Source organism: Suricata suricatta, chromosome 7 (genome assembly GCF_006229205.1).
Source record: "Suricata suricatta isolate VVHF042 chromosome 7, meerkat_22Aug2017_6uvM2_HiC, whole genome shotgun sequence".
Taxonomy (NCBI): Eukaryota; Metazoa; Chordata; class Mammalia; order Carnivora; family Herpestidae; genus Suricata; species Suricata suricatta.
This window is the reverse complement of record NC_043706.1, coordinates 43,584,896-43,611,502: the sequence shown is the minus strand read 5'-3', so window position 1 is coordinate 43,611,502 and position 26,607 is coordinate 43,584,896. Positions and strand designations below refer to the sequence as shown.

General features: G+C 42.1%; 1 protein-coding gene across 1 annotated transcript in view; it reads left to right on the top strand.

Annotated features, from left to right (window-relative positions):
* TNFRSF21 (TNF receptor superfamily member 21) overlaps positions 1 to 12,212 on the top strand; it is a 65,988-nt gene extending 53,776 nt beyond the window's left edge. Inside the window, exons 5-6 of the mRNA XM_029943175.1 lie at positions 9,227 to 9,455; positions 10,783 to 12,212. Of these exons, the coding sequence (XP_029799035.1) occupies positions 9,227 to 9,455; positions 10,783 to 11,012 (459 nt within the window). The 3' untranslated portion in view covers positions 11,013 to 12,212. The remainder of the gene's footprint in view (positions 1 to 9,226; positions 9,456 to 10,782) is intronic.
* Positions 12,213 to 26,607: the final 14,395 nt, after the last annotated feature.

The following is a 26,607-nucleotide window of genomic DNA, read 5'->3' as shown; positions in this document are numbered from 1 at the left end:
AAGAATATCTTCTACGTATAGTCCCACGTGCCTCTGCCATGTGTGTAGTAGAATGTTCCAAGTACAAGTATTCCTTGTAACCTCATCTGTAATAAAGGAGTGGAAGCAGCACAAATGCCCTTCAACAGAGAACTGGTTGTAGAAGTTGTGGAACATCCAGACAGGGGAACAGCATGCACTTGTCAAAAGAAATGAGTCTGTTTCTGTGTGCAAACGTCAAGAACTGTTTTTAAGTGAGAAAAAGGCAAGGTGCAGAACAGTGGGTGTACTCTGCCACCATATTGTGTAAAAAAAAAAAAAAGCAAGAGTAAAAACCATAGTAAAAACTGAAGAGGAGTTGGGGAGGGGTGGAGACCGTATATTACCTCTTTATTGGTGTAAATATCGACTGGGGGAAAGAGCACAGGGTAAGAGTCACCGTCGGCAGGGAAACCGAGTAGATGAGAACTGTGAGTCGGAGGTTAGTAAGGGAGAAGTATTTTTCACAGTTAGCTCCTTTTGTACTTTTGGAATTACATACCAGGTATGTTCTAATTCTAATGGCATGCATCCAACTAAAGATTTTATTAAATAATACTAATTTAATCAAATTTAGCAAGTTCAAAATACTTGAGTGACTGAGATGAGCTTGAGCCTTCTTACTTCAAGGTCATGAGTTCCCTATGAAACTACTTTCTATCTTCCAGAATGCCTTAAGGAAAGCTTTGTAAGATTCATGCAACTCCTTTCCATGGTTAGAATTGTTCAAAGACTGTTTTGTGGATAGGCTTCCTAAGGGGTTCTCAGTGAGTGCAGTGTAGGGAAACCCACGTCACTTCCGATAGCATGATCTCCTCATGTGTCCACGGGGGTGAGGTCTTGTAAGACTCAGCAGTATGTTTGAATGTGAGTGGGCTCCAGCTCTGAACCAAGAGAGACCACTTATTCTCTCTATCATCACTTCCTTTTTTGAGAAAGCTTTTCAGTGAGTCAGCTCAGGGCTGCAATATTACCGTTGATGTCAGCAGCCTGGACAGCTTGCAGACACATGCGCCAGCAGCTGGGCGGGGCTCACCCTCCCTTCCTTCTCCTTCCAGAGCCAGCTGGTTCTTACCAGCTCTGGCAGCTCTCGCCAGCACTACTTGTGGCTTCCTGTGGCGTTCCCCCCTCTGCATCCAGGAGAGGAACAGTTCTCTTGCTTAGGGCAAGGATTAGCCACCTTCACTTCAATGTGGGTAAATTTGTAGCCTTTGGGATTCAATTCTGAAATTAACGCTTAGAAGTGACATATACACACAAGACTGTAGCAACTCCCTTGACTTGGGCTTGGCATAGTTAAGGGAGAAACACACTATGGCCTGGCCAACCTGGGATGAAGTTTAAATATAGTCTTAACTAAGGTTGCAATCGGTACAAAATACATTCATTATGCTATGCTTGGACAGATCTAGGCTGGATGGGAAGTGTTTTAAATAATTTCCCAGAGGTGTGGCCATTTTTTGGCCAAGTTAATCCTATGAGCCTCCCGATGATGAGTACTGTAGGCTCTGCTGTTGGTTCCCAGCTCCCAGGGCCAGTGCACACCTCAGTGTCCACTCAGCTCTGTTACTGATGTGGTCCCACACAGGGCGTTCCAAGGAAGACAAGCTGGGCTTCTTGGCATTGGGCTCCTGTTCCTGATTCCGTCCCATGACTCCCCCCCCCCCCCCCCCCCCCCCCCCCCCCCCCCCGGCCTAGGGGGATCTAGACAACATAAAGCTAGCAATGTCCTCTTGCCAACTGATGATTTATATTTAAGTGTTAGCCCTGTTCCCTGCTTATGCAACGGAAGCACAAGCCCCTTTCCTGTGACAGGGGCTGGGCAAGAGAAGAGAGACAGAATGACAACAGACTAAAGAATCAGAAGCCTAGGAAAAGTTTGGGGAATTTTTGTCTTACAGTTATTTAGCTCTTAACCCTTGTTTAAAATTTATTAAAAAAAAATAAGGCTTATGAAACAAAGAAAAGTTGAAAACACAGCACGAAAACACCCCTTAGCTTACCACTTGGGTTTAACAATTTAATTCACACTTCCATGTCTTTGCTTTGTCTATATACATGCATGTATATTTCCAGTTCACATTCCCATTTCCAAGACTTCCCTCCAAATTTCTTACAACTGATAACACTCCTTTTAAAGGTCGAGGAATCAGCATCTTCCCATTTCCTTTTTTCCCTTTTGTTTGCCAAAAAAAATTTTATAATTTTACTGGGTGTAAATTTGGATTATTCTTCCCAACACCGTTTACTCTGAGTTTAATTGATTAAGAAATCACACTCGGAAGAATAAAGCCATTGTTTCCACCCATGTTTCTCTTTTGTATTGTTGGGGATCACCCCTGTATTTCATTTTTTAAAGAGAGAAATCTTTGTAATTCTTAGGTTTTCTTCAGTATCTGAACTTAGGAGTTGAACAGATTCAGATAATGTTTTTGAGAGACAGCTGGTAACCATCATTATCCGAACCCTTATTTATACATGAAATCCTGGAACCACATTGATTTAGATAACAAAGCTTTCCTTATTAACTGAATTTCTGTTCTCTAAACAAAGGGACTGCACAAGATTCGGCTATCTAGATGCGTCCATGGAAAGCAGATAGCCCTTGCTTTTATCAGAGCCCCGGCTTACATATCTACCAGACCTATAGGAGGTCATGAAATCTAATTTGATGTTGATTACATGAGCAGGCGGGAGAGCAGGGGAAACGAGCTCGAGATAATATCATAATCTTTAAATAATATTAGCTATGTATTTATTTGTGACTGTAATTCCTTTGAGATAAAACTTTAGCGGAAATGGCACGCATTTGTTTTTTTTTTTAAATCATCACGGGTCTGTTGGGATTGGAAATATTTTCGAATACAAAAGCAAGTCACTGGGCCACCGTTGAGATGTCTGATATTTACAGAATCTCTCATCGCTATTTCACGGCCTTCATTCAGCCGGAGAGTCAGCTCTGCCACTGAGTTACAAACCCTCGCAGACCCCGCTTTTTGCCTCTTCCTTCTGGCTCAGCAACCAAGGGCAATTTCTTGTATTGAGTTTACGGGTTTGTCAGTTTTCCGTAAATGTAGTGGGTCCAGACAGAGAAGTGACACGGCTCAGCAGAGAGGCTCACTTTGAAACTGGACAGACCTGATCTGGAATCCTGGCTCTGTGGCCTTGGGCAGGTTACTCAAACCTCTTAGAGCCTCAGTGTTTTCATCTGTAAAATGAAGGCCCTAAGATCTACCTTCACAGCAAATGGATTATGTATATTTGATGCTAAATCATTTAAGCACAGTACTGGTGATGGTTTATTTCTAAAAGTCTCTATTGTTTGCTGGATCTCAGTAACAAGCTGGTCAACTCAGATGGAATAGCAATTAGTTTTCATTGAATTTAGCAAATGGGCTTTTAAACACCATTATTAAAGTGATGGTAAATGTCACAAATGTGACAGAGGATTCTCCCATATTTCTAAGTGTTGGATGAGGCCAGGAGGGACTGTTCAGCTGAAAGAGTAGCCTTTGACTGTGAGGGTTTTACTTCTTGAGGCTGTCAGGCATATCTGGTCTGTTGCGATCCGAAAACGGGGTGTTGTGGAATCCCAGTGGTGTAGTGCCAGGAGCCAAAGGGTTAAGTTGAGCCATTTTAGCAGACTGGCAAGGAGCATCTAGGCTGGGTAATTACTGCTTCATTTCAGGGGGTCATTGATGCATCAAAGTGGTTCATTAGTTTTATGAAAACAGATTGTGCAACCATGGGGAGACTGTAATTGGGTAGTAATTGAAAATAACTCAGTGGTAAACCTTAGCTGAGTGAACCAGTAGGGGTAACTTGGAAAGAGAAAGGGAGTTGGGGTGGGTGGGTGGAGGGGAGAGAATGAAATAGCTCTAGTATGGCAAACAATAAATAAGACACAATTTGAACAGAGATGACCTAGTCTAATCTTTTTTGTTCAGAAATGAGGAAATAGGTCTAAGGAGGGAAGGGATTTTTCTAAGACCACACAGCTAGTTGGAGGTCTACTTCCTTTCTTCCCTTGCAATGGCATTTCAGGATACTAATGGTTTGGGTGTCAAGGAGTTGACTGTGGGGAACATGAAATGGATGCCAGAAAGACAGCCTCTGAGGCCGGAGTTCTCTAGCTGATTCCTGTTTGCAGACTATGCTTAGGAATGCTGCTAGGTCACAAGAGGGAAGAAGACTAGTCTTGGAACCTTGCCTCATTTATAAGCCACTTTTGCCACGACTAAGGCTTGGGAGGATTTTCCTTTACCATCCGTGGCTGCGCCCATCCCCAAGGCTAGTCAACTGGGAAAGTGATTATTTGTGGTTTGATACTGAGAGAAAAGAATTATGTTTGAGCTTCAGTTTCAGGTTGTAATTTAGCTGAACATCCAAAGTGGGTGCTTCATTTGGAAGCTGTAGAAGCGGAGGGTTGCAGAGACACAGTTGGAAATGAATGGATCATGCCAGTGTAGCCCAAATCCAAGCTAAACCACTGTTCTCACAAACACTGCTACAAACCTCTATAGCCCAGGGATGTTCAGGCCCACAAATTTCAATCAATACCTTGTCTATCTCATCAATTTGGATGGTTCCTCGTACTTGGTGGTTCTGCTAATCAGAAAGGAAAATAGTCAGGTCAGCAGTGGAACTTTCGGTGTGACTCAGCTGTTGAGTAGTGAACCATTTATCTCTCTCCCTTCCCCTATCACTTGGGACTAATAAATACAGTATCTGGAAGGGCTACGTGTACTTGCATGGAAACTAATCAGGAGGACATTTGGGGCCAAAGGAAATTGCATGCTATTGAAGTTCACACAATAGAACCGTTCTGGTTTTGACTACTTGGGGAGCTCTCCCCCTCATTATCCCTGCTGCCTCCCCTTTCCATGTATCTTACTGTCTCTACCTCATTTCTCAAGTGAGTCTTCAAAGTTAGCATGATTATCTCATGGCTGTAAAGCAAAAAGAATTGTATTTTTAAAGTTTCTGCAAAGGGACTTCAGAATCTGATGTACATATTGCCTTCACTGGCCAGGTTCTCCAGAGGCCTTTCTTTTAAGTCTAGTGTCTCCCTCACTGCAGTAAGCTGGAGGGCAGTGTTCCCCTTTTTTGCCTGTGGACACTTAACCAAAGTATAACGAGGCACTTGGCCAAGTAGGTGATCTTCCAACTATCCTGTACCTTGGCTACCAGTATAAATAAATAAGAGATGCTGTAGCCATAACATTTCCAAGTCAGCAAATGGAGAATATACTTATCAGTGGTGACTGCTTTTATTTTATTTATTAAAAATTTTTTAAATGTTTTATTTACTTTTGAGAGAGAGAGTACAGGGGAGGGGCAGAGAGTGGGGCAGCCACAGAATATAAAGCTCCAGGCTCTGAGCTGTCAGTACAGAGCCTGATGTGGGGCTCGAACCCACAAACCGGGAGATCATGACCTGAGCCGAAGTTGGTTGCTTAACCGACTGAACCACCTGGGCACCCCATTGTGGTAACTGCTTTTTAAAATAACGTGTATTGTTTTTATAACTATAAAAGTTAATAATATGTCCCCGGATAGAATTTGGAAGGCCCAAAGATGCATGAGGAAAAAATTAAGTCCCTCCTAATACATTTTGTAAATATTTGGATAAGTCCCTTTTCTGGCTTTCTTGTTTAGAGTGTTTGTCTTTTAGTATCTAAATCTTATTAATAAGTATTCTTTTTTGCTATCAACTCAACAATGAACATGAACTTTCTGAATTAATAAAGAATTAATTTATTCCACACATCCCTATACTTAATTTTTCTTTTTAAAAAACTTTTATTAGAGGCACCTGGGTGGCTCAGTCGGTTAAGCGTCCGACTTTGGCTCAGGTCATGATCTCACGGTCCGTGGGTTCAAGCCCTGCATTGGGCTCTGTGCTGACAGCTAGCTCAGAGCCTGGAGCTGTCTTCAGATTCTGTGTCTCCCTCTCTCTCTGACCCTCCCCTGTTCATGCTGTCTCTCCCTCTCTCTCTAAAATAAATAAAAGCAGTAAAAAAAAATTTTTTTAAAACCTTTTCAATGTTTTATTTATTTTTGAGAGAGAAAAAGATAGAGGACAAGCAGGGGAGGGGCAAAGAGAGAGGAAGACACAGAATCTGAAGCAGGCTCCAGGCTCTGAGCTGTCAGCACAGAACCTGATGCGGGACTCAAACTCATGAACCGCTAGACTATGACCTGACCCAAAGTCAGATGCTTAACTTATTAAGCTACCTAAGGACCCCTCGATGACTTAATTTCTGATTAGCACTATCACAGGTAATATAAGGCTTGAGTTGCTGTGTTACAATCCAATGTTGGTGGATATTGTAAATAGTAAGTAAAGGGAGAAAATAAGTTAACTTTCTATGAACATGTTTTTTTTTCCTTATAGGAAAAATGCAAATAATTTTAGAGAAATCTGGAAATCAACCAGCTGCTATGTATTCTGCATAAAGGGAGAGATACCTGTGCTTAGTAGCTGAAAAGATTTTCTAGAAAGATGATTGTCACATGAGCTGTGGCTTTAGCTGTAGTTGTTTGCCCTACCGGGATGACACTAAAATCATTCTTAGGGACATTTTCATATTCACTGGACTCATCGTTGATCATAAGAGAGCATCACTGTAGCATTCTGCCTCACTGAATTATGTTGGAAATCATGTACTTAATTTCTACTGATAGGATCCTTTGGCAAAAGTGGGGGAAAAATTAAATATTTGAAGTTTTGAGCTAAGTTCAGGAAATAGGTGGGTGGACTCCTTAGTCTGTTGGCATGTCATTTGTGGGCAGGAATTTCTTTTTTTAAGCAAGAACAGTGCACTATATTGACTGACCATGTTGTCCAATATAGTGTGGTCCCTGAGAACCAGAGTGTAGACAAGTGTTCTTTGTCTAATTGAGTGAATAAAAAATGTGTATTGGCATGAATGACCATGTGCATTTCAGAGAGGAGGGGCACGTGCCTATTGAATTAAAATTGCAAAAGCATAAACATAAAATTTGTCTGTAGCTGGGAATGCATTATCCAAGTCTTCAGCTTGTATTGGGGAGCAGAAGCAGGGTATGGGCGGTTGTGCAGAGGAAAGATCCTGTTGGGACAGTGGGCAGGTGCAGTAATTGATGGTCATCAGACTCTCCCATCAGTTGCAAGAATTTCTCAGGCCCTACAGGTTGTAAAAGAGGCTGTTGTGTTTGCTTTGTGCTTTTTACAACTCTTCCACATAATACGTTGAAATGAGGGTCAATGTCTTCCTGATTGGGGAACTTGTCATGTGTGAGTGAAGTTGTGAGGGTTCCAATGAGTGGTGATTAGCACTCCCTGAACCCTGCCCTGTGTGATCTGTCCACCTGGCCCCCAGGTTTTCATCCATGGAGGGATAGCCAATAAAAAGATAAAAAGTCAATGGACTAAAAGATGCCACAAATGCCTGCCAGAGTTCTAAAGTGAAGCGTCAAATGACAAGCCAAGTAGAGGTATCAGGCAGGCCTGAGTTAAGCAGCGGCCTTCTCCCAATGGCTGTGAGCCCTCTCTGGACCTTAGTCATTTCACCTGTGAAATGCGGTGATATCACCTATCATTTCTCCGCTGCACACCCAGATACAAGCCCTGATTTTACCTCACCCAACCTCTGTAGCAGCATCCTAACTGGGCTCTCTCTTTTGTTTCTTGGTCCCCACTAAAATCCGTTCTCTGCATACCAGCCAATGGTCATGAAGTTCGCCATCCCCATGTGATGCATCTTGTTTGTTTGCTTACTTGGTACTGTCTTTCTGACCCTCTGCTCCAAAATACAGCTTCACTGTCTCCATTAAATCCTTTGGAGCTGTCCACTGGCTCCATTGGGGTGGTCCTCACTCTCTTCTTCCATCTGCTTTTGCCTCTGGTGTTCTCCTCAGCTGCTTTGAAATGGGAGTCAGGAAACCTAGGGTCCAGTCTTAGCTTTGACCCTTACTGGTTGGGAGCCCATAATTAAGAAAGGCATATCTGTAAGGTTAAATTGACGAAGTGAGAAAGTCACAAAACAAAGACTGGGAAAAGAGATCAGAGCACCTTTTATTAAAGAGCTCTTGGGCAAGGTTCCATGGCTCGGAGGGAACGAGCCAAGGAAGGCGCAGAGACGATACAGAAAACCGAGGTCAGAAATAAATGTAAAACGAGAGCTCTCGGGTGAGGTTCCCTGGTCCGGACAGGATGGGCCCAGGAAGTCGCACCAGGAGGACAAAGAGCGAGGCCTTATATAGGGCACTAGTTCCGGGGGTGTGTCCAGGGGCAGATGACGCATTTTACTAGAAGCCAGCAGCGGGTGGAAAGTTACAAAACGGTGGTCTGTCGGCCATCTTGGTGCTGTTCAGTGGGATGATCTGTCGGCCATCTTGGTGTTGTTTGGTGGGAAAGTCCTGGGATAGTGGTCTGTCGGCCATCTTGATGTTCTTTTCCTTGAGCCTGCCAAACCTTTCTCTAGACCTCAGTTTCCTTACTTGTAAAGAGAGGATGTATTAAGTTTGCTAGGGCTACCATAATAAAGTACCACATACTGGAAGCTTAGACAGCATGCACTTGTTTTGTCCCAATTCTGGAGGCTAGAAGTTTGAGATAAAGGTGTCCTTGGCTTGTAGAAGATGGAAGCCATCACCCTGTGTCTTTACATGGTCTTTCTGCTGTGTCTCTTCTAAAGGCTTCTTCTAAGGATACCAGTCATATTGGATTGGTACCCAATTATATCTTAATCACCTCTTTTTAAAGTTATTTAGTTGGCCCCATCTCCAAATACAGTCATATACTGAGGTAAGGAAGTTATGACTTCAACATATGAATTTCGGGGGACATAATTCAGCCCACACAGAGGGGAATATACTAGATATTATCTAAAAGCTCTACCAGCTCAATCAATTTATTTTAAGTTGGAGATCTTCCTATTCACTCCCTTGTCCAATTTCATTCCTGTGAGGTAATAGCTTGGCACATATTAATGCTTACACTTAGTCAGCTCCACACATATTCCCAAAGGGTTTAAAAAGCATGTGTGTGTGTGTGGATCTAGCAATCATGTAAGTTATAGACTGTCAAATGGCAGAATTTATCTATAAAATATTAAGTGGGACAAAAATAGCATCTGAGAGGATGTTTCGATTGCATTTTTTTCTCTACAATTTTTGAAGTATATACTAAAAAACACTTTTATTTGTTTGTTTCCCCTCACAGTTGGAAACTGACAAACTGGCTCTCCCGATGAGCCCCAGCCCACTTAGCCCGAGCCCCATTCCCAGCCCCAACACGAAACTTGAGAATTCCACCCTGCTGACGGTAGAGCCTTCCCCACTGGACAAGAACAAGGGCTTCTTCGTGGACGAATCGGAACCCCTTCTTCGCTGTGACTCCACATCCAGTGGCTCCTCAGCGCTGAGCAGGACGGGCTCCTTTATTACCAAAGGTACAGATGTTGGCAGAATGGCTACAGGGCATATTCGTTCTTTAACCCTCCCCCAAAGAAGCTCCCAGGGTTTCTCCTTGGCCGGTTCCACAGCCCAGTGGTAGTTGCCTCATGTGAGTGACTTGCCCAGGAAACCCTATCACACACCCCAAGAGGAGGCTGGCCCAAGAGGAACTGCATAATCAGACAGTGGGGACCCACCCAGATAGACTTTACAGCTCTCTCCATCTGGCCAGGAGCCTTCATTGGTCGCCCTTTATCCTCATGATGCTATCGAAGGTGTTTGGGGGAAGGTCTGATAAAATGTTGTCTGGCAGGTTTTTTTGAAAATTATTTACCAGACCAGGTTTGCAGCATCCAAGGATTTAAAGTGTAACCTATCTTGAGAGTCAGAAGTGTAAGTTTCAGTGACTCAAATTAAAATTCACTCTGTTAAAAATCGTTGCAAAGAACAAGGTTTTAAACGTGGAGGATTGGTATGTTAGGTAAATAATTTCCCACCTTCAGATTCTCATGGCAGGCTAGGGATTTAGCATGTACACTGTATGGATACTGGGCTTTTGTTCAAAATTTTCCAGTTTGGGTAAGTCCCGTTAGATGTTAACGAGGGGTTATATTTTATGTTATGGTGAAGTTTATGTTCATAAAATATGTTCTCTCCTATATACCTTACCTCGTTACATTGATCTATTTTATATTTATATGAAAGATTTATATTTTGGTTTATATTTTATGCTACATATTATATTCTAAAGAAAGCTTTTTAGAAGGGCGATACATTACAGTCCTTCATCTCATTGTAAAGTGTGATCCAGGAAGCAATACTCTCTTATTTCTGTGCTTTTGCTGTTTGTAGTTTAGTTTTGAAATACGGCAATACAATCAAAAGTCAGATAAGTGGATTACATGGACTGGAATCTTAGAGGGGAAAAGGGTGGACCGATCTTTGTTCAGCAAACACATTACAGATGGAAAAGTGGTTTTTTCTTTTTTTAATTTCCTTAAGTTTCTCTAAGAATGTCAGCATTCTCCTGAGTTTTAGAAGTATCCAGAAGTCCTTTAGTTCTAAACAAAAGTCACACTAAGGACAGCCAAAAACCCATTCAAGTGGTTCTTTGTCTGCTCTTGGTCAGATCTTGTTCGTTATCTTAAGGGCAACGCGAGTAAGAACTACTGCATTGTTCAGAATGTGCCAGGTGGTCTCTCACACACTCGGGGGGGAGGGGAGATAGGCTGGGAGAGGGCAGCCGTCCCTCCTAGCTCTGCTGCATTTCCCCAGTCCAGTCCCTTGACCACTGTCCCCTTACTTTCCCTGTCCTCTCTGCAGAAAAGAAGGACACAGTGTTGCGGCAGGTACGCCTAGACCCCTGTGACTTGCAGCCTATTTTTGACGACATGCTCCACATTCTGAATCCTGAGGAGCTGCGGGTGATTGAAGAGATTCCTCAGGCTGAGGACAAGCTGGACCGGCTCTTTGAGATTATTGGAGTCAAGAGTCAGGAAGCCAGCCAGACCCTCTTGGACTCCGTGTACAGCCATCTCCCCGATCTGTTGTAGAGCGTGAGGGATACTGCACTCTGGAAATTACTCAATTTAGTGGCAGGGTGGTTTGTTTGTTTTGGTTTGTTTTTGTTTTTCTAGTTGTGTGTGTGCGCACGGGTGTGTGCATGTGTGTGTGTAACAGAGCATATGGCCAGTGTTTTGAGTTTTCTTTTTTTTTTTTTTAACTCTTCTAGGGAATTAGTTCATAAGCCTTACTCAAGGTGTAACTGTTGAAAAATACCCACCACTAAAGTTTTTTAGGTTCCATATTTTCTCTGTTTTGACTTCTTACGTATTTTTGAAATTATTCTGTGCACTTTAAATTCACTTAATGTACCACAAATGCAGCGTGGCTTCTCCTGCACACTGGATTGTGAGGCTCTTAACTTCTTAAAAGTGTAATGGCATCTTGTGAATTCTATACGCAGTCTTCATGTCTCAACATCCACATCAGCTTTTTTTTTTAATTGTAACTATTTTTATTATGATTTGTAATTTACAAATTTTCTTAACGGCAAGAGAAATGTAATACCCCATTGAGTTACTGTAATGCAATAGATTTTGAGTTATCGTTTTAATATGCCTTGTTGTATAGTTCATATTCATGGCCGAAACTTGACCACACTGTTGCTGATTGTATGGTTTTCACTTGGACACCGTATAGAATGCTTGATTACTTGTGCTCCTTTTATGCTAACGATGCTCTGGGCTGGAGACGTGAAACCCTCAAGCCATTGGACCTTGCTATTTAAGTGGCTTGACAACTGGGCCACCAAAGAACTTGAACTTCATCTTTTAGAACTTGAGCTGTTCTGGAACGTATTGCTGCACTTTGGAAAGTCACAACCGAGTGCCCATGGCACCTTTTTCCATGGGGAATTTGCCCAGCTTTGCTTTAAAAGATGTCTTGTTTTTTATACACACGTAGTCAGTAGGTCCAGTCTGCCCCCAAGGACTTGGTCTTGGTGGGTGTCCTTCGTCATTCAATCACTTTAATTAAAAGTGGCTGCAGCTGTAAGAGCTCTTGTCTGATATATTTGCAACTCTGCTCTCATTTATAAACATGCTCTCTAATAATGCTCAGTTGCCAGACTCTAATGCAAAGGTGGCGTGGTCCCTTTGTGTGGGTGGGGTTTGTGGGTCATGGGGAGGGACGGATAGCAGAAAAATGCCTTCAAGTGTACTAATTTATTAATAAATATTAGGTGTTTGTTACTTGGGTAGTTCGAGTGTATTTACTACTGGCCTTGTACATGTGCTCAAATTATAACTCTTTGATTAGCCTTTTGGAAACATTGTGTGTATTCTAAAAATCTCAGCATTTCTGATCTGTAAATCATGCAAATTAGCAAAACATTGTGTCTCAAAGAGTATTTGGAGATGCATAGAGAAATATGGCCAAATGTAAGAATGACCAAGCATTCCCTAGTCTTTTGGGGGTAAATTTTAGGCTCCTATTTTGTCTCTAATTTAAGAAAAGAGGATTTGGAGGCAGAGAGGTATAAATGATGACATAGGCGCTGGAGTCTATTCTTACTCATTTCCATCTAGGAAGTTTACCGCTTGTGAGGGTGGGGGGTCTATACAAGCTCACAGGCTTCTATGTAAAACTTCATTGCCTCTAAGTAACTTCAAGGGGCTTTCTTGGCAATAGGGTGAGGTAAAGTCGTATGATGATGGATGGATTATATCATATTATATGTATTATTTTACATTATATTTTATTACTTCTTCTTAGCTTGGGAACCCTGACTCTATGGAATTTCTGTGGCCAGGACATCAGCAATTTTGAGGTCCTCTTTCGGTGAGAAACCAGAAGTCCATGCCCTGTCTGAACACTTTGACACCCATGTCAGTGACATTAAAGGGGTTTTCTGCTTTCGTCCACTCCCATGTGGCTGGTTTCTAGAAAACAATTCTGGTATTTGGTTTTATGGTTTTCAGGCCAGGTTTCCCTTCCTCTTTTGTGAACAGAAGGCAGACACTCTTCACAAAAGGAAAACAAACTAGGATAGATCAGTAGTGATAGGGGAGGAGACAGCTGGGTTTTTCAGAGGATTTTGAGACTGCTACTTACTTTTTGTGGGGGCTGAAAACAAATCAAGTTATGGTTATTAAGTTTGTAAATTACTTATAGCTTGGAGATTATTATTTTCTTAACTTTTACAGCTTTATATTTTACAAGGTGATTTTTACATTATCTCATTGAAACCTCATAACCACCTGTTAAGGTAGGTACTATTATTGTGCCCATTTTATAGATGAAAAATAGGCTTATGAAGACCAAGGAACTGCTTAAGGCTTTACAACAGAGTTGTAGTGATCAGGCTTGATTCTGAATCCGAAACTGTTTATTCAGGACTGATAGCCTGAAATACTTTGTCAGGTTGAAGCTGTGGATCAGAGATCACAGTGATGGTTTGGTTTATAAATAAAGCCTTATACTTAAGTTCAATAAGTAATTGTGTAAGTATAAGAATGAGGTAGCATCTGTTGATGACACAAGGGAAAGGGACATAGAAGTTATGGTTAAACAGAAGCTTAATACTGAATTAATGTAGTACCTAGCTTCCTCCCACCCCAAAAAGCAACCCAAGCTGCATTATTAAAAAAATATATAATGTTCTGGTCAGAGTTGATGACAGTCTGATTTATAGATCATGTTGCTCCCTCTGGAGGTTTTCTCTGGTTTGAATTAATTACCTTACTTTGAGGGCTGTGCTGAACTCGGTTTCGAATGTGGGGTTGGAGGGATAACCAGAAGAGTAGGAAACAGAATCAGGAGCTGTTGTTGAGAAATCTAAACCTGACTACGAAGATCATCTGGGTAGGGGAAAGACTATCATCAGCTATTTGCAGACAATTTATTCTTCTTTAGAGAGTAATACTGTTTTCTTTAGGCGAATTTAGGTGAAAGGCAGAAGAGCTTTTAAATAGTTAGATCAGGCTGCTTTTCCAAGGAGCAAACACCTCCTGCTCTGCGGAAAAGTTGGACGTGCTTCATTGGGTTCTCACCCTTTCATGTAAATAATCACCTGGGAATGAGCAGTCTGAAGGCAGATGTCCAGAGAGTGTAATTCAGAAGGTTTGCCATGAAGAACAGAACAAGCGTCTCCCGCATTTCTTTTCTGGAAAATCTTGTGGGGCTCAGCACTCGGAACCCTTGCCACGGTGGACTGTCACCACACCCAGGAGGCTGTTAAGATGCATCACTGGAGGCCACTTTGCTGTGCTCCTTAAACTTTAATGAGCACATGAAACACTTGGAGATCTTGTTAAAATGCAGATTCTGTTTCAGCTGGCGAGGGGATAGGTACCTAGGTGATGTGGATGCTACTGGTCTCTAGCCTGTAACTGGGCCTCTGTTTCACACAAAGAGCAGTGCTCATATGGGAGAAGATGACACCAAATCCAAATGAGAGAAGTAAACAATTTCCAACGATCCAAGGAGATTTCCAGAATCAGGCAGTCCCGGTCAAGATCTACAGCAGTGGGTCTTGATTGAAATCTGCAGGGTGGCTTTGGGGAAATCCAGTGCTCAGGCTAACCTCCATACCAGTGGTGTCCCAGAATTCCTGGGACCCAGGAATCAGCATCTTTAAAGCTCCCCAAGAGATGCCAATGTGTAGTCAGGTTAGACGCCACTGATATGAGTTTGTGAAGACAGAGTGCTCCTCAATCCTCTCCCCACGTCTGATGGATAAACCTCACAGGGAGCTAACTTGGAAATCTGCAATTGTGAGTTTGCTATAAATCATCCCACTCAACTCTGCAGATGTGCTTTAGAACCCATAACCTTACTGTTAAATTATATGTAACTGTTAAGAATTGATACACTTCGTAGCATGGACGGGCAACATCTTAAAGCTTAACTGCACTGATGAGCACCTGACTGATGCACCTGACCAATTCTTCATGACTTTGAGCCTAATGTGTAAGGTATGATTAATCAAGAATATTTGGGATGTGATGTTATTCTGATTTATGTCTCTATATATATTTGATTGAAAGTTTGCCAATTTTCAAAAAATAAAGTAGATCTGATGAGTCATAAGTGCCCCGACTATGTCATAGATCAGACTGTGGTAGCACCTGGGCTATGGGAGCCTCAATCTCGCTGTCCAGTTCTGTGGATGTATCAGGTACCTATTTACACTTTGAGAAAAGTGTGATCAATCTCTTGTTTAGCAGAATTGTGGCCATTACCTTTGTAAGGAGACTTGGACTTTATCTAGAAATCTTGTGATTTTCAGGTGGCAAGTTAGGCTCATTTCTGCTCCTTAATGAAAGAACCCAGTTACCTTAGTCTCTGCCAGGATTCATCCACTATTCCAAGGTACTTCTTTGGCCTCTTTTCTTGAAAGTTGGTAGAAAATGAAGTTAGCGATTTGACCAAGAGTTAACTGCATTAGAAATCTAAAACAGTTTTTACCCTATTTGACTTCAAGCAGCTGAGTTTGTGAAGCACGCTGGATGCCAGAGTCTTACTATTTCCAAAATACAGATATTCATAAAATACCTCACAAGGAAATTAAAAAAACATGGCAATGGATACCTCTAGGGAGAGGAATGGGCTGTCCAGGAGACAGGAAGAGGGGAGGAAGGACACGCTCTCTCCTGGCTTGTTCTCCAGAGACTTTTGAGTTTTGCACCATGTGCGTGTGTTGGGTGTGGAATTTTAAAAATTATAAATAAAAACTATTTTTAGAATATTTCTAAGGCATCCAGGGAATGTACACCTGTGAAGATCAAGAGTCACGTGAGCTAGGCTTAAACTCTTAGCAATAGTTCTGTGAGGAGCGTTTTCGTAAAATCTGCAAAAGGAAGACCGTGTCTCACTCCACTCACCGCCAGCCCCGACCTCTGTGATTTTTAGATTCTTTTCCTGGCCTTGGCTCCCAACAAAATTTAGATGGAGAGCCTTCAAACCTAGAAATTAAGACAGGTGGAACATAGCAGCTATTTTCTGGCCCATCTTTTTATATTTCTCAATATAGGGATCGCTTGTAATTAAGATCTTCAGGAGGAAAAAGGTCGATTTCTTGAGTCTTTTGGTAGTTCTTCATCTCTCCAAAAGAGATGCTTCTATTCTGTGCTGACATTGTCTTGTTTTCACTCACCTATTGCTTCATCCATAGCAAGACGCCCAACTAGAAATCTCATGAGGGTGGCAGGAGAAGCCAACAACTCATTTCCAAGAGTCTTATGACAATCGTATCTCATTCTCTTTAGAAATTAGAACAATTTCACACTGGGTTTTGGCTCCTTTTGTTTAAACACAGGGTACCTCTCAACAGAAGTGTTTAATTTATCACTCCACTCATCCATCCAATGAACATATGAGGACCTGCCCGTGGGTCAGGCACTATGGTAGGAGCATAGAATACAAAGAATTCCATACAAAACAGTAACTACCATGGACACCAGGGCATTCGTCTCTTCATTGCTGTATCCTCAGCATCTAGAACAATGCCTGGAACATGGTAAGAGCTCAGTTACTAAATGTTGAATAAATGACAGCATACAGGCCCTGACCTCAAGCTCCCATCTCAGAAAGGAAACAGACATGGAAATTATAATCAAATCAAATGATAAAAGTGTATCTACATGAAATGATAGAAATACAAATGATGAAATATGAATCAAGGGAAAAATATCGCAAAATCCTTTAGTGAGAGTCTTCCTTCTAATTTCAAAGAAAATTGCAGTAAAAGCAAAAGGCAGATAGTTGCAGTTCCATACATTTCAAATCTTTGGGGAGTGAGATAGTTTGAAAAGGGGAAGCAATCCAAAAGGAAAACATGTACTGTAGACATTATTATACAAGCCAAGAGTTCATATTGTTTATATATTGGCTAACCATCATGATGAGACATGAGGCCCAGTCATGTGACTGCTTTGCATATATCATGTATTCAGAGGACAGAATGTATGTGTCACTTTATGGAACTCTTCTTCCTCCTATAAAGTATCCAAAGCACTTGTTATTATTCACTCTAATCTTAACCAGGATCTTACGATGCAGGAACTGTTAGAATTTTCCTTCTGCTGATGAGGAAACTGGTGCACGGACAGTGACTTCCCCCAAGTCACACAGCTAGTAAGCAGTGGAACCAGGAAGACTATTGCAGAATTGGGTGAGCCAGGCATGGTCCTAAATGACAAATGAGGTGGACTGGATTCCTGCCCTCCTAGAGCATCTCACCTGGAATCAACCATAGTTGAATTGTTTTTTTGTTTGGCTTTCACATTGTTAATTTTCTTTTTTTACTTTGGGATAATTTAAGACACACAAAAAGTTTCAAAAGTAGTACAGAGAGTTCCTTCTCACCCTTTACCCAGTCTCCCTAGGACAACACCTTGCATAGCCATAGTATTACCAAACCCAGGAAAGTGACATTCAGACAACATTATTAACTAAGCTATAGACCTTACTCATTCACACCAGTGTTTACATGCACTTCTTTAAAAAATGTTTATTTATTCTGAGAGAGAGAGAGAGTGAGAGCAGAGGAGAGACAGAGAGAGGGAGAGAGAATCCCAACCAGACTCTGCAGTGTCAGCACAGAGCCCGACTCAGGGCTTGATCCCATGAACTGTGAGATCATAACCTGAGCTGAAATCAAGAGTCAAACACTGAACCAACTGAGCCACTAGACCCGGTGCCCCTGTTTTTTTGTTTTGTTTTGTGTGTGTGTGTGTGCATATAGTAGTATGTAATTTTATTATATATGTAGACTCCTGAAGCCACTACCATAATCAGAATACAGAACTGCTTTATCACCACAAAGAAACTCTCCTTTGTCCTCTTTACAGTGACACCGTCTCCTCTACCCTAAACCCTAACAACTGTTTTCCATCACTAGTTTAGAAAGTCATTTAGAAAATGTTATATAAAATGCACCATGCAGGATGTAACCTGAGATTGGCTTTTCACTCAGCATAATTCCATTGCGATCTAATCAAATCATTGCATATACAAACATGATGTTTTTTTTCACTGCCGAGTTGTATTCCACGGTAGAGATGTACCACAGTTCGTTGACTCTTCATGCATTGGAAAACATTTGGGCTGTTTCTAGTTTTTTTTTGGTTATTATAAGTAAAGCTTCTATGGCCATTTTTGCACAAGCTTTTATGTGGAAATAAATTTCATTTCCTTAGGGTGAATACTCAGGTGTAGGATTGTTAGATGATATGCTAAGTGCTTTTTCAACTTTATAGTAAACTGACAAACTGTTTTCACAGTGGTCAGACCATTGCAAATTCCCAGAGTGATGCATAAGAAATCAAAGTGCTCTGCATCCTTGCTGGTGTTCAATATTTCCAGTATTTTCATCTTAGTTATGCTAGTATGTATGTAGCAGTACAAACCTGAATTTATAACATCACGGAAACATACATATGAGTAAGAATTTAAAGTTAAAAAGAGCTCTGATGCTCACTTCTATTTAATTTTCATATTTCATTCTCTTTAAAATTTATTGGGGTAAGACTATTGAATATGAGATTGACTCTCATGACAAGTTTTTAAGTGTATAATTGACTATAGGTACAGTGTATACAGTAGATCTTTAGAATTTATTTATTTTGCTTAATTGAAGTTTATGCCCTTTGGGGTGCTGGGTGTCTCAGTGTCTCAGTTGGTTAAGCGTCTGACTTCAGCTCAGGTCAGGACCTCCCAGTTCATGGGTTTGAGCCCCGCATCAGGTTCTGTGGTGACAGCTCAGAGCCTGGAGACTGCATTAGATTCTGTGTCTCCCGTTCTCTCCATCCCTCCTCAACTCATGCCTTATCTCTGTCTCTCTCTCAAAAATAAACATTAAAAAATGTATGCCACTTGATTAGTAACTCCTAATTCTCTCTACTCCCAGCCTCTGGCAACCACTATTCCACTCTTTGATTCTATGAATTCGAGTATTTCAGATACTTCATGTAAGTGAAATCATACAATATTTGTCTTTCCAAGGCTGGCTTATTTAACTTAGCGTCATGTCTTCAAGCTTCATCCATGTTATCACACATTGCAGAATTTCCTTCTTTTTTAAAGTCTAAATAATATTCCATTGTGTGTATATACCAGATTTTCCTTATCCATACATGTCCCAATGGAAATTTCCTCTGTTTCCCTATTTTGGTTATTGTGAATAGGGCTGTAATAAGCATGAAGGGGCTAATATCTTTTTTGAGATCCTGATTTTGAGTATTTTGGATAAATTCCTGGAGGTGGGAATTTATTCTATTTTAATTTTTTGAGAACTATCTGTACTGTTTTCCATAAGGGCTATAACCAATTTACATTCTTAGTAATACTGTACCGGAATTCTCTTTTCTTCACATTCTCACCAATATGTTATTTTTTGACTGTTTTTTATTGAGGTATAACAGACACAACATTATGTTAGTTTCAGGTGACATTTGTGTCTGTATTAAAAACTTATCACCACAATAAGTCTAGTTAACATTTATTTCTTTTGACTTTCTGATAATAACCATCCTAACAGGCATGAGGTGTTATCTTACTGTGATTTTGGTTTGCATTTCCCTGATGATTGGTAACATTGAACATCTTTTTATGTGATGCTTGGAGTTGTGTGCCTTCTTTGGAGAAATGTCTATTCATGTCTTTAGCCCATTTTAGGGTATTTTTTGTTTTTTAGTTTTTAGTTTTTTGGGGTTTTGTTTTTGTTTGCTTTGCTATTGGGGTATAGGAATTCTTTATGTATTTTGGAAATGTGGTTTGCAAATATTTCTCTACCATCCCATTGATTGCCTTTTCACTCCATTGACTGTTTCCTTTGCTGTACAGAGGTTTTTAGTTTGATTCTGTTCCAGTTGTTTATCTTTTGCTTTTGTTATCTGTGATTTTGTTGTCATAACCATGAAATCATTGCCAAGACCAACGTCAAGTTGTCCCCTGTGTTTTCTTCTGGGGGTTTTATAGTTTCAGGTCATGTATTTAAGTCTTAACTCCTTTTTGAGTTGGGTTTTGTGGATGGTATATTATAAGAATCAAGTTTTAGTCTAACTTTTAGGCAAGCCTTGACTTCCTTGCTCCATTTACAGTCTGTTGGAGAGAATTTTGTTCAGGTGAGTGTCAGTGTCAAAGAATGGAGACTTAGCATTTTCCACATGAGGTTCTGAGGAACTTCTGGTGACAGGCTTAGAGGGTTTCACAGGGAATAAAAGACGGTATAGGCCAATACATTTGAAAAAGCTACATACTCTTTTTTTCTTTCCACATTCCCTGAATATTACAATGGTCATTAGTAGCATATTGAAGGGCCTGAAAATTCTTGTAATGAAGGAACATATTTAGCATTGTTTAACACAGCATTTTCCAAATTCACAAGATTATGAAATATACACATATATACTTTTTTAGTGAGTTTGTTTGCTTGTTTTACAAATGCTTATTGTCTCATGGAATAGTAATTTTCTGGAGAGCAGAGTGTAGAAAATGCTGAGATGGGCCGTGACATTGTGGCATCCTGGAAAGAACATGAGTTCACGAACAGAATATCTGCCCACTGTTGTTGGTTAAAGCTGGGAAGGCCTGAGCACATCTGAGCCAGCTGTTGGAGTAAAGTAATAACCCCATGGCTGACGAGGATCTGAGAGCTGGAGGGAGTCAAGAGGCGTAAAACAGTCACTGTTACCATGGTCAGGTCAAGCTCTGGGCCCAAGAAAGACCAGCATTCAGACATATAAGCAAGAAAATTGATAGTAGGCAAAGCCAATTAGAAAGTGACAGTGTGGGGCCGATAACTGAGGAAAAGCTTTGGTAGAATCAGAGATTTTATTTTCACTTTCTTTTTGGTCAGAAGCCAAATCTGGGATCATAAGTGGGGCCTCTGGCCTGGCAGGAGCAGGGTTATAAGCCTAAGCTGAAATGTCAAGTCAGGTCTGAAGGTCCACGCGGGAGCCCGGCTGGGAGATGGATAGGGGCATGGTTCTAGGTAGGCTGTGTCCTAGGGATCTAGAATGTTTAGGTCACAAAGACAGTTTTCAAGGCCTCATGGTTTAAAATCCAGTGGTGGCTTTGAGCAGGAGTAGAGTGGGAGATCAGCCAAGGCCCAGAGAGCAGAACGTTAGTTTCTAGAAGGAGAGCAACATGTGTCAGGTCTGCAGCCCTCCAAAGACTGGAAATAGGAGTAAAATCCACACCTAGTGATGGTCTGATGGTCTAGTGGTGAATAAGGAGGATGTTAGTCTCCATGTACCCCCCCCCCCCCAAATAGCTCTTCTCCTCCAAGACTAGATCTATCCCTGGAGGTCGGGGGCACAATTGAGCTTATAGATGAGAGTGAGAGGTAGATGAACAGAAGCCAAGCAAGACAACGCACTCAGGGCACAGAAAACCATGAGCCACAAGTGAGAAAAATAGGCGAGTGAGCCCCTGATTCAAGTGGGGAACAAATGAGTGGAAGTGAAGGCCCGCCTGGAGGCAGGGGCCCTGGCATCGCCTGGAACAAGGTCCTAAATCTCACAAAGTATGAAACTAGATCTCAGCATGGTCAAACACTCCCCTCCACCATTCAAACTGGTCACTGAGTCATCCTTCCAAAGTTTGGTTAATTTTATTTTACAATAAAATGCTTCTCAGTGTAGTGGTTCCAGATATCTGTGGCCCAAGGACCGGGGAGTTATGTAAACGGAAGGAATATTAGAGGTCACTTAATCACACTTCTCACTCCCAAACTCTCTATTGCATACTTCATTGCAGTTCAATTGCATGACCCTAGGACCCTACAAATATTCCTCCAGTCTTTCAGTTCTGAAACCAGTCAAGTGCAACAGCTCAAGTGCAGAGTGTGAGATTTTCAACTGCCAAGCAAATTGGGACAGTGATGATAGCCAGAGTAGATAATTCCATGGCAGTGATTGTCTACACACTCCAATTCATCTGCCAAATGGAGACTCTGGATTGCATTTTGAGTTCTGCAACTCTAGCTCAAAGTCTCAGCTATGTGATTAAGCAGCTCTTGTGCCAGGAAGTGAATATTTCCAAATATATTTGCACAGGTGCAATTACAGATACGGTGAACCTAATAATAAGCACAATGAAAACAATTTATGTACATTACCACCCTTTCATTCCAATTAGCATTTGTTTCCTTGCACCAAGTGAAACAAATATAGAAAAATAACAAGGTCTGATCCACTTTCTGTTTTGAAAACATTTTCAGAGAAAACACATTTGCACACTAAATAAACGTGCATGCTTGAATAATATGCTGAGTCTGGCAGGTAGGTTCCATATGAAGGAAACCTCTTGGAGGGAGGCATCATTCTTTAGTAAACTATCCAAGAGGTATGCTAGTCCCAGGAGGGCATGTTCTTTGAAGTTTTTTTTAATGTTTACTTATTTTGAGAGGAGAGAGAGAGAGAGAGAGAGAGAGAGAGAGAGCGAGAGCGAGAGCGAGAGAGAGAGAGAGAGAGAGAGAGGGAGAGAATCTCAAGCAGGCTCTGTGCTATCAGTGCAGGGGGCTAGATTCCAGGAATGGTGAGATCATATCCTGAGCTGAAATCAGGAGTCAGATGCTTAACCAACTGAACTACCCAGTGCCCCTGACGAGGGCATGTTCTCACAGGAAATACTGCAGGAGGTGAAAAGTGCCTTGGAGAATCCTGGGGCTTGGGTTGCTTCTTAGCTGTGTCTCCATTCAGGACTCCTCCCTCCTAGAAGCCCTCCTCTGACCAGCTCCCATTCCAATCTAATCAATACTAATCATTATTCTCCCCTCTTTATCCACTCAAATTCATTGGTCCAGCCAAATGATATGTTTTGCAATCCCCACCACAAGCCCCAAATTTCCCTCATAGACCCTTGTCAAGGCTGCTTCCTCTGCCTCGAATGCCCTTCCTGAACCCACAACAGACTTCCACCTCTTTTTTTAATTTACTTTGAAAACTTGTTTTCTTTTTTTGAGGGAGAAAGAGCGTGAAGATATAGGAACAGAAAGAGAGAATTCCAGGCAGGTTCCATGCCCAGCGGGAAGCCCTACAAAGGTTTTGGTGAGATCAAGACCTGAGTTGAAATCAAGAGTAGGAAGCTCAACCCACTGAGCCACTCAAGGGCCCTCCCACTTCCTGTGTTGCTAATGCATCCTTACCCCGCAAGTCTCAGCCACACTCTCCAGCTTCCTGCTACCTCCCAGCCTCCAGGGGTCTGCTAGGTGTTCCCAGCTTCGTTTTGTCAGCTGTATGGCAGGAGCTGTGCCATGTCAAGGTTGAGGGAGTTAATAAAAGAAGTTTCTGAGCCATTAAAAGGCTAGGAGGTTGGTTAGGGCGGAAGACAGAACATTAAAAAGAAAAAGAGGAGAAAGCAGCCCAAATGTCATGAGCACTAGAACATAGAGTGTTAAACTCATCTCAAAAGAAAACGTGGCTCTTGCTAACCAGGTGTTTCCAATTCAATTGCACTGGCGAGGCAAAGCCATGTAAGATTGATTAAATTACAAGTTACAGGGAAACATCTATAACTACAATGAGAAAGAATAGATGGAATAAATACATGGTGGAGAAGCAATTAGAGTTGTGTGGAATTAGTCACTGCCCATCTTGGCAACTGGATATCTCAGAAAAGAAAGATGTATGTTAAAAGTATGTGTCCCTTCTCCCTTTCCTTTCTTTTAAAAATATTCTCATTATTCAAGGATAAGATGTTTGAGACTTCCTTCAAAATAATCTGGGTTTGGACAGGGAGAGAGTGGGCTATATGAAACATTATGGCTATGAGTGGACTATTCTTTTCTTTTTAATGTCTTTATTTTATTTTGAGAGACAGAGCAGAGAGAGAGCGAGCAGGGGAGGGGCAGAGAGAGAGGGAGACAAAGAATCTGAGCAGGCTCCAGGCTCTGAGCTGTCAGCACAGAGCCCGACTTGGACTCTGAGATCATGACCTGAGCCGAAGTCTGATGCTTAACCGACTGAGCTACCCAGGCATCCCGAGTGGACTATTCTTGAAACTGGGTATTGATGGGTATACTGGGACCTACTAAACTTTTCTACTTTCATGTAAATTAGTCATAATAAAAAATACAAAACAAATTCTCTTCAGGAACCATGAGTTCTGCCCTAGTTGAATAATTTACCAGGCTAAGTGAAATACTAATTGGATGTTTATACATGCCTTCAACAAAATTTAATGCACACATGAAATGTGTATCAAGTATCAAGATACTTGAGGTATAAAATATTTACAGTGATACATGCAAATATCCCTATGTTTTCTGCTTCCTCCTCAACCTGAATCTTGGTTTTCCTGGACCCTCAGTTCAGGGATAACTTATCTGGGGGGAGATGGTAAGGGTTATCAATGGCCTCATGGCTGAGTAATGGGCATAGCTTTCTTTTGTCATTGGATGGCACTGAGATCCTCTTACATGGTAAATATCCACAAAATGTGGGGACACTTAGCACTAGCCATGCTATATCTCTTATGTGATTTCATTCATCCACTATCCTTAGATAAGGAAACTAAGGCAGAGTGAGGTTAAGTAACTTGTCCAATGTCACACAGAAAGTAAGGGACAGATAGAGGATTTGAACTTTAGTGTGTCAGACCCCAAAGCCAACTCATTTAATCCCTAAGAAATGCCCAAGTCAGCTAATACGCATTGGTTTCCATATCCACTTCATTTGGTCTCATACCTTCCCACTCTCAAATACTGGCTTTAGGGAAAACTTTCTCACTCCCTTTCCCCCATTTTAGAGGATAACTTTCCCTTTCTCCCTCTCTCTCTCACCTAACACCTGGATTGCTTAGGCCAAATATGCCTACTCTAGCCCTCAGATATAATTTCCTCCCATGGCTAAATTATTTTTGGTACTGGGGTCTTTGAAACTGCCAGTTATAAGATGTGGTGCTATGATGGCCAAGGACAAAGAAGAGAAGGAAGGAGATGTCAGTTTCTATCTTAAGAAATTACTGACGCTCCTTCCTCTTTCTAGAGACAGCTCATTGAAGAGGTAGAGAAGGCTAATGGCAGTAACAGCAAACATTTAGTGACCACTCAATGGGTTCTAATGCCCAGCACTTTGTATTAGTTTCCTATGTAGCTCTTAGAACAACCCAGTAGGGTAGGCACAATGGCTCCATTTTATAGATGAGGGGCTGAGGCTGACAGAAGTTAAGGATTTGCCTCAGGCCAAGCAGCTAGTGGGCAGTAGAGGAGGTATTTGTACCAAGGCTGCTGGGTATTCTGCAGGTCTTTCTCATGGGCACACAGGTGCCATGTAGATTAGTGCAGGCCCGGTGTGGATCCGGGCCCAGACAACTTGGGATTTGGAGCTTTGAGTCTTAATTTCCCCCTGGAGTAAGTCTGAACTTTCTATGGAGCACAAACTCGACATTTCTTGGGGTACAATGAACTTTACAATGACATATAGAGAAGGGAGAGATCAATGTCAATTGGTAGAGAAGAAAGATTCATGGAAGAAGTGAGCCTAAGCCACACTTTGTTGGATAGGCAGATCAGTTTTAAACAGTGGTGAAGACAGGATTTCCCAGCTAAGAGAGGAGGGGAAAAGGCAAGAAAGAAGTGAGCACAGAGAGCACAGGGAGGAATAAAGGGCGTTCTGATGAAAGTGGGCCTGTAGGTGAGAGGGTTGCTAAGGATGGGGAGGGAGGCAGGGCTGGGCTGGAGGCAGAGCAGTCTATACTTGAAGCAGGAGGAAGTAGGGAGCCAAGGGAGGGCTTTGATCCAGGGAGGAGGGCGATGAAAGCATTTTCGGGAGGATTAGGCTGGCCGAGGCACAAGATGACTTGGTCTTATGCAGGTTCAGACCAAGGGTTGACAAGAAGTCCTGAAGGAACAACCATATTCTGAGGTTTGGCTCAGCTTCCATCTCCCAGTTGCAGTAACAGCAGTCTACACATGAAGGCTGCAATTATTTAGGGGACCTCCCAGTGGGTCTCTGGGACCAATCCCTCCACCAGCTTTGCTTCTCTGCTATCCTCTCACCTTATATTTCTAGCTGATGAAAAGCCAAGGACTCAGCAGGCTGGGGTTTTTGAAGTTTCTCCCCAGATGTGCCTGGTCTGTTGTTCCTCCCCTAGAGAGAGGCGAGAACACATTGCTCCACTTGACCAGGGGCCTTTGCAATCACGTGTCCACAGCTGACCCGGGCTTCTCTTTGGCTCACCTCATATCCCCGTCTCCTCTTGTGGGGCCCCTTTTTCTCATTACACTAGTTGAAACCGTCTCTAACCTCGCTGGCTTCTTGGAGGTTTGGAGGAGCAATTCTGCTGCCAGCTCCAGCGGCAAGGTTTGGGAAGACACTGTGTACTGCCAAGCCTAAGATGAGGACTTAATGAGAGGTGAGCCACATTACTCCTACTCTCCCTGCTGGCTGTGTTTTATGGGAGACAGAGAAGGCTCCCCACAGGCATTTGTGCCCCACCCCTAGGCAGGTCGGGAGTGGGCCTGACCTTTTAGTCAGCCATAGCCTGGTCCAAGCTCGGTACTATCTCCAGGTCCCACTTCTCCACTGGTACAATGGCGGGGGGCTTCAGGATCCCCAGCCTTCTGGGTTCACCAAGCATCTTCCCATTCTCAGCATGTTGGCCTCGTAGAATCAGGCTCCACCTGTGGGTACACGAAAG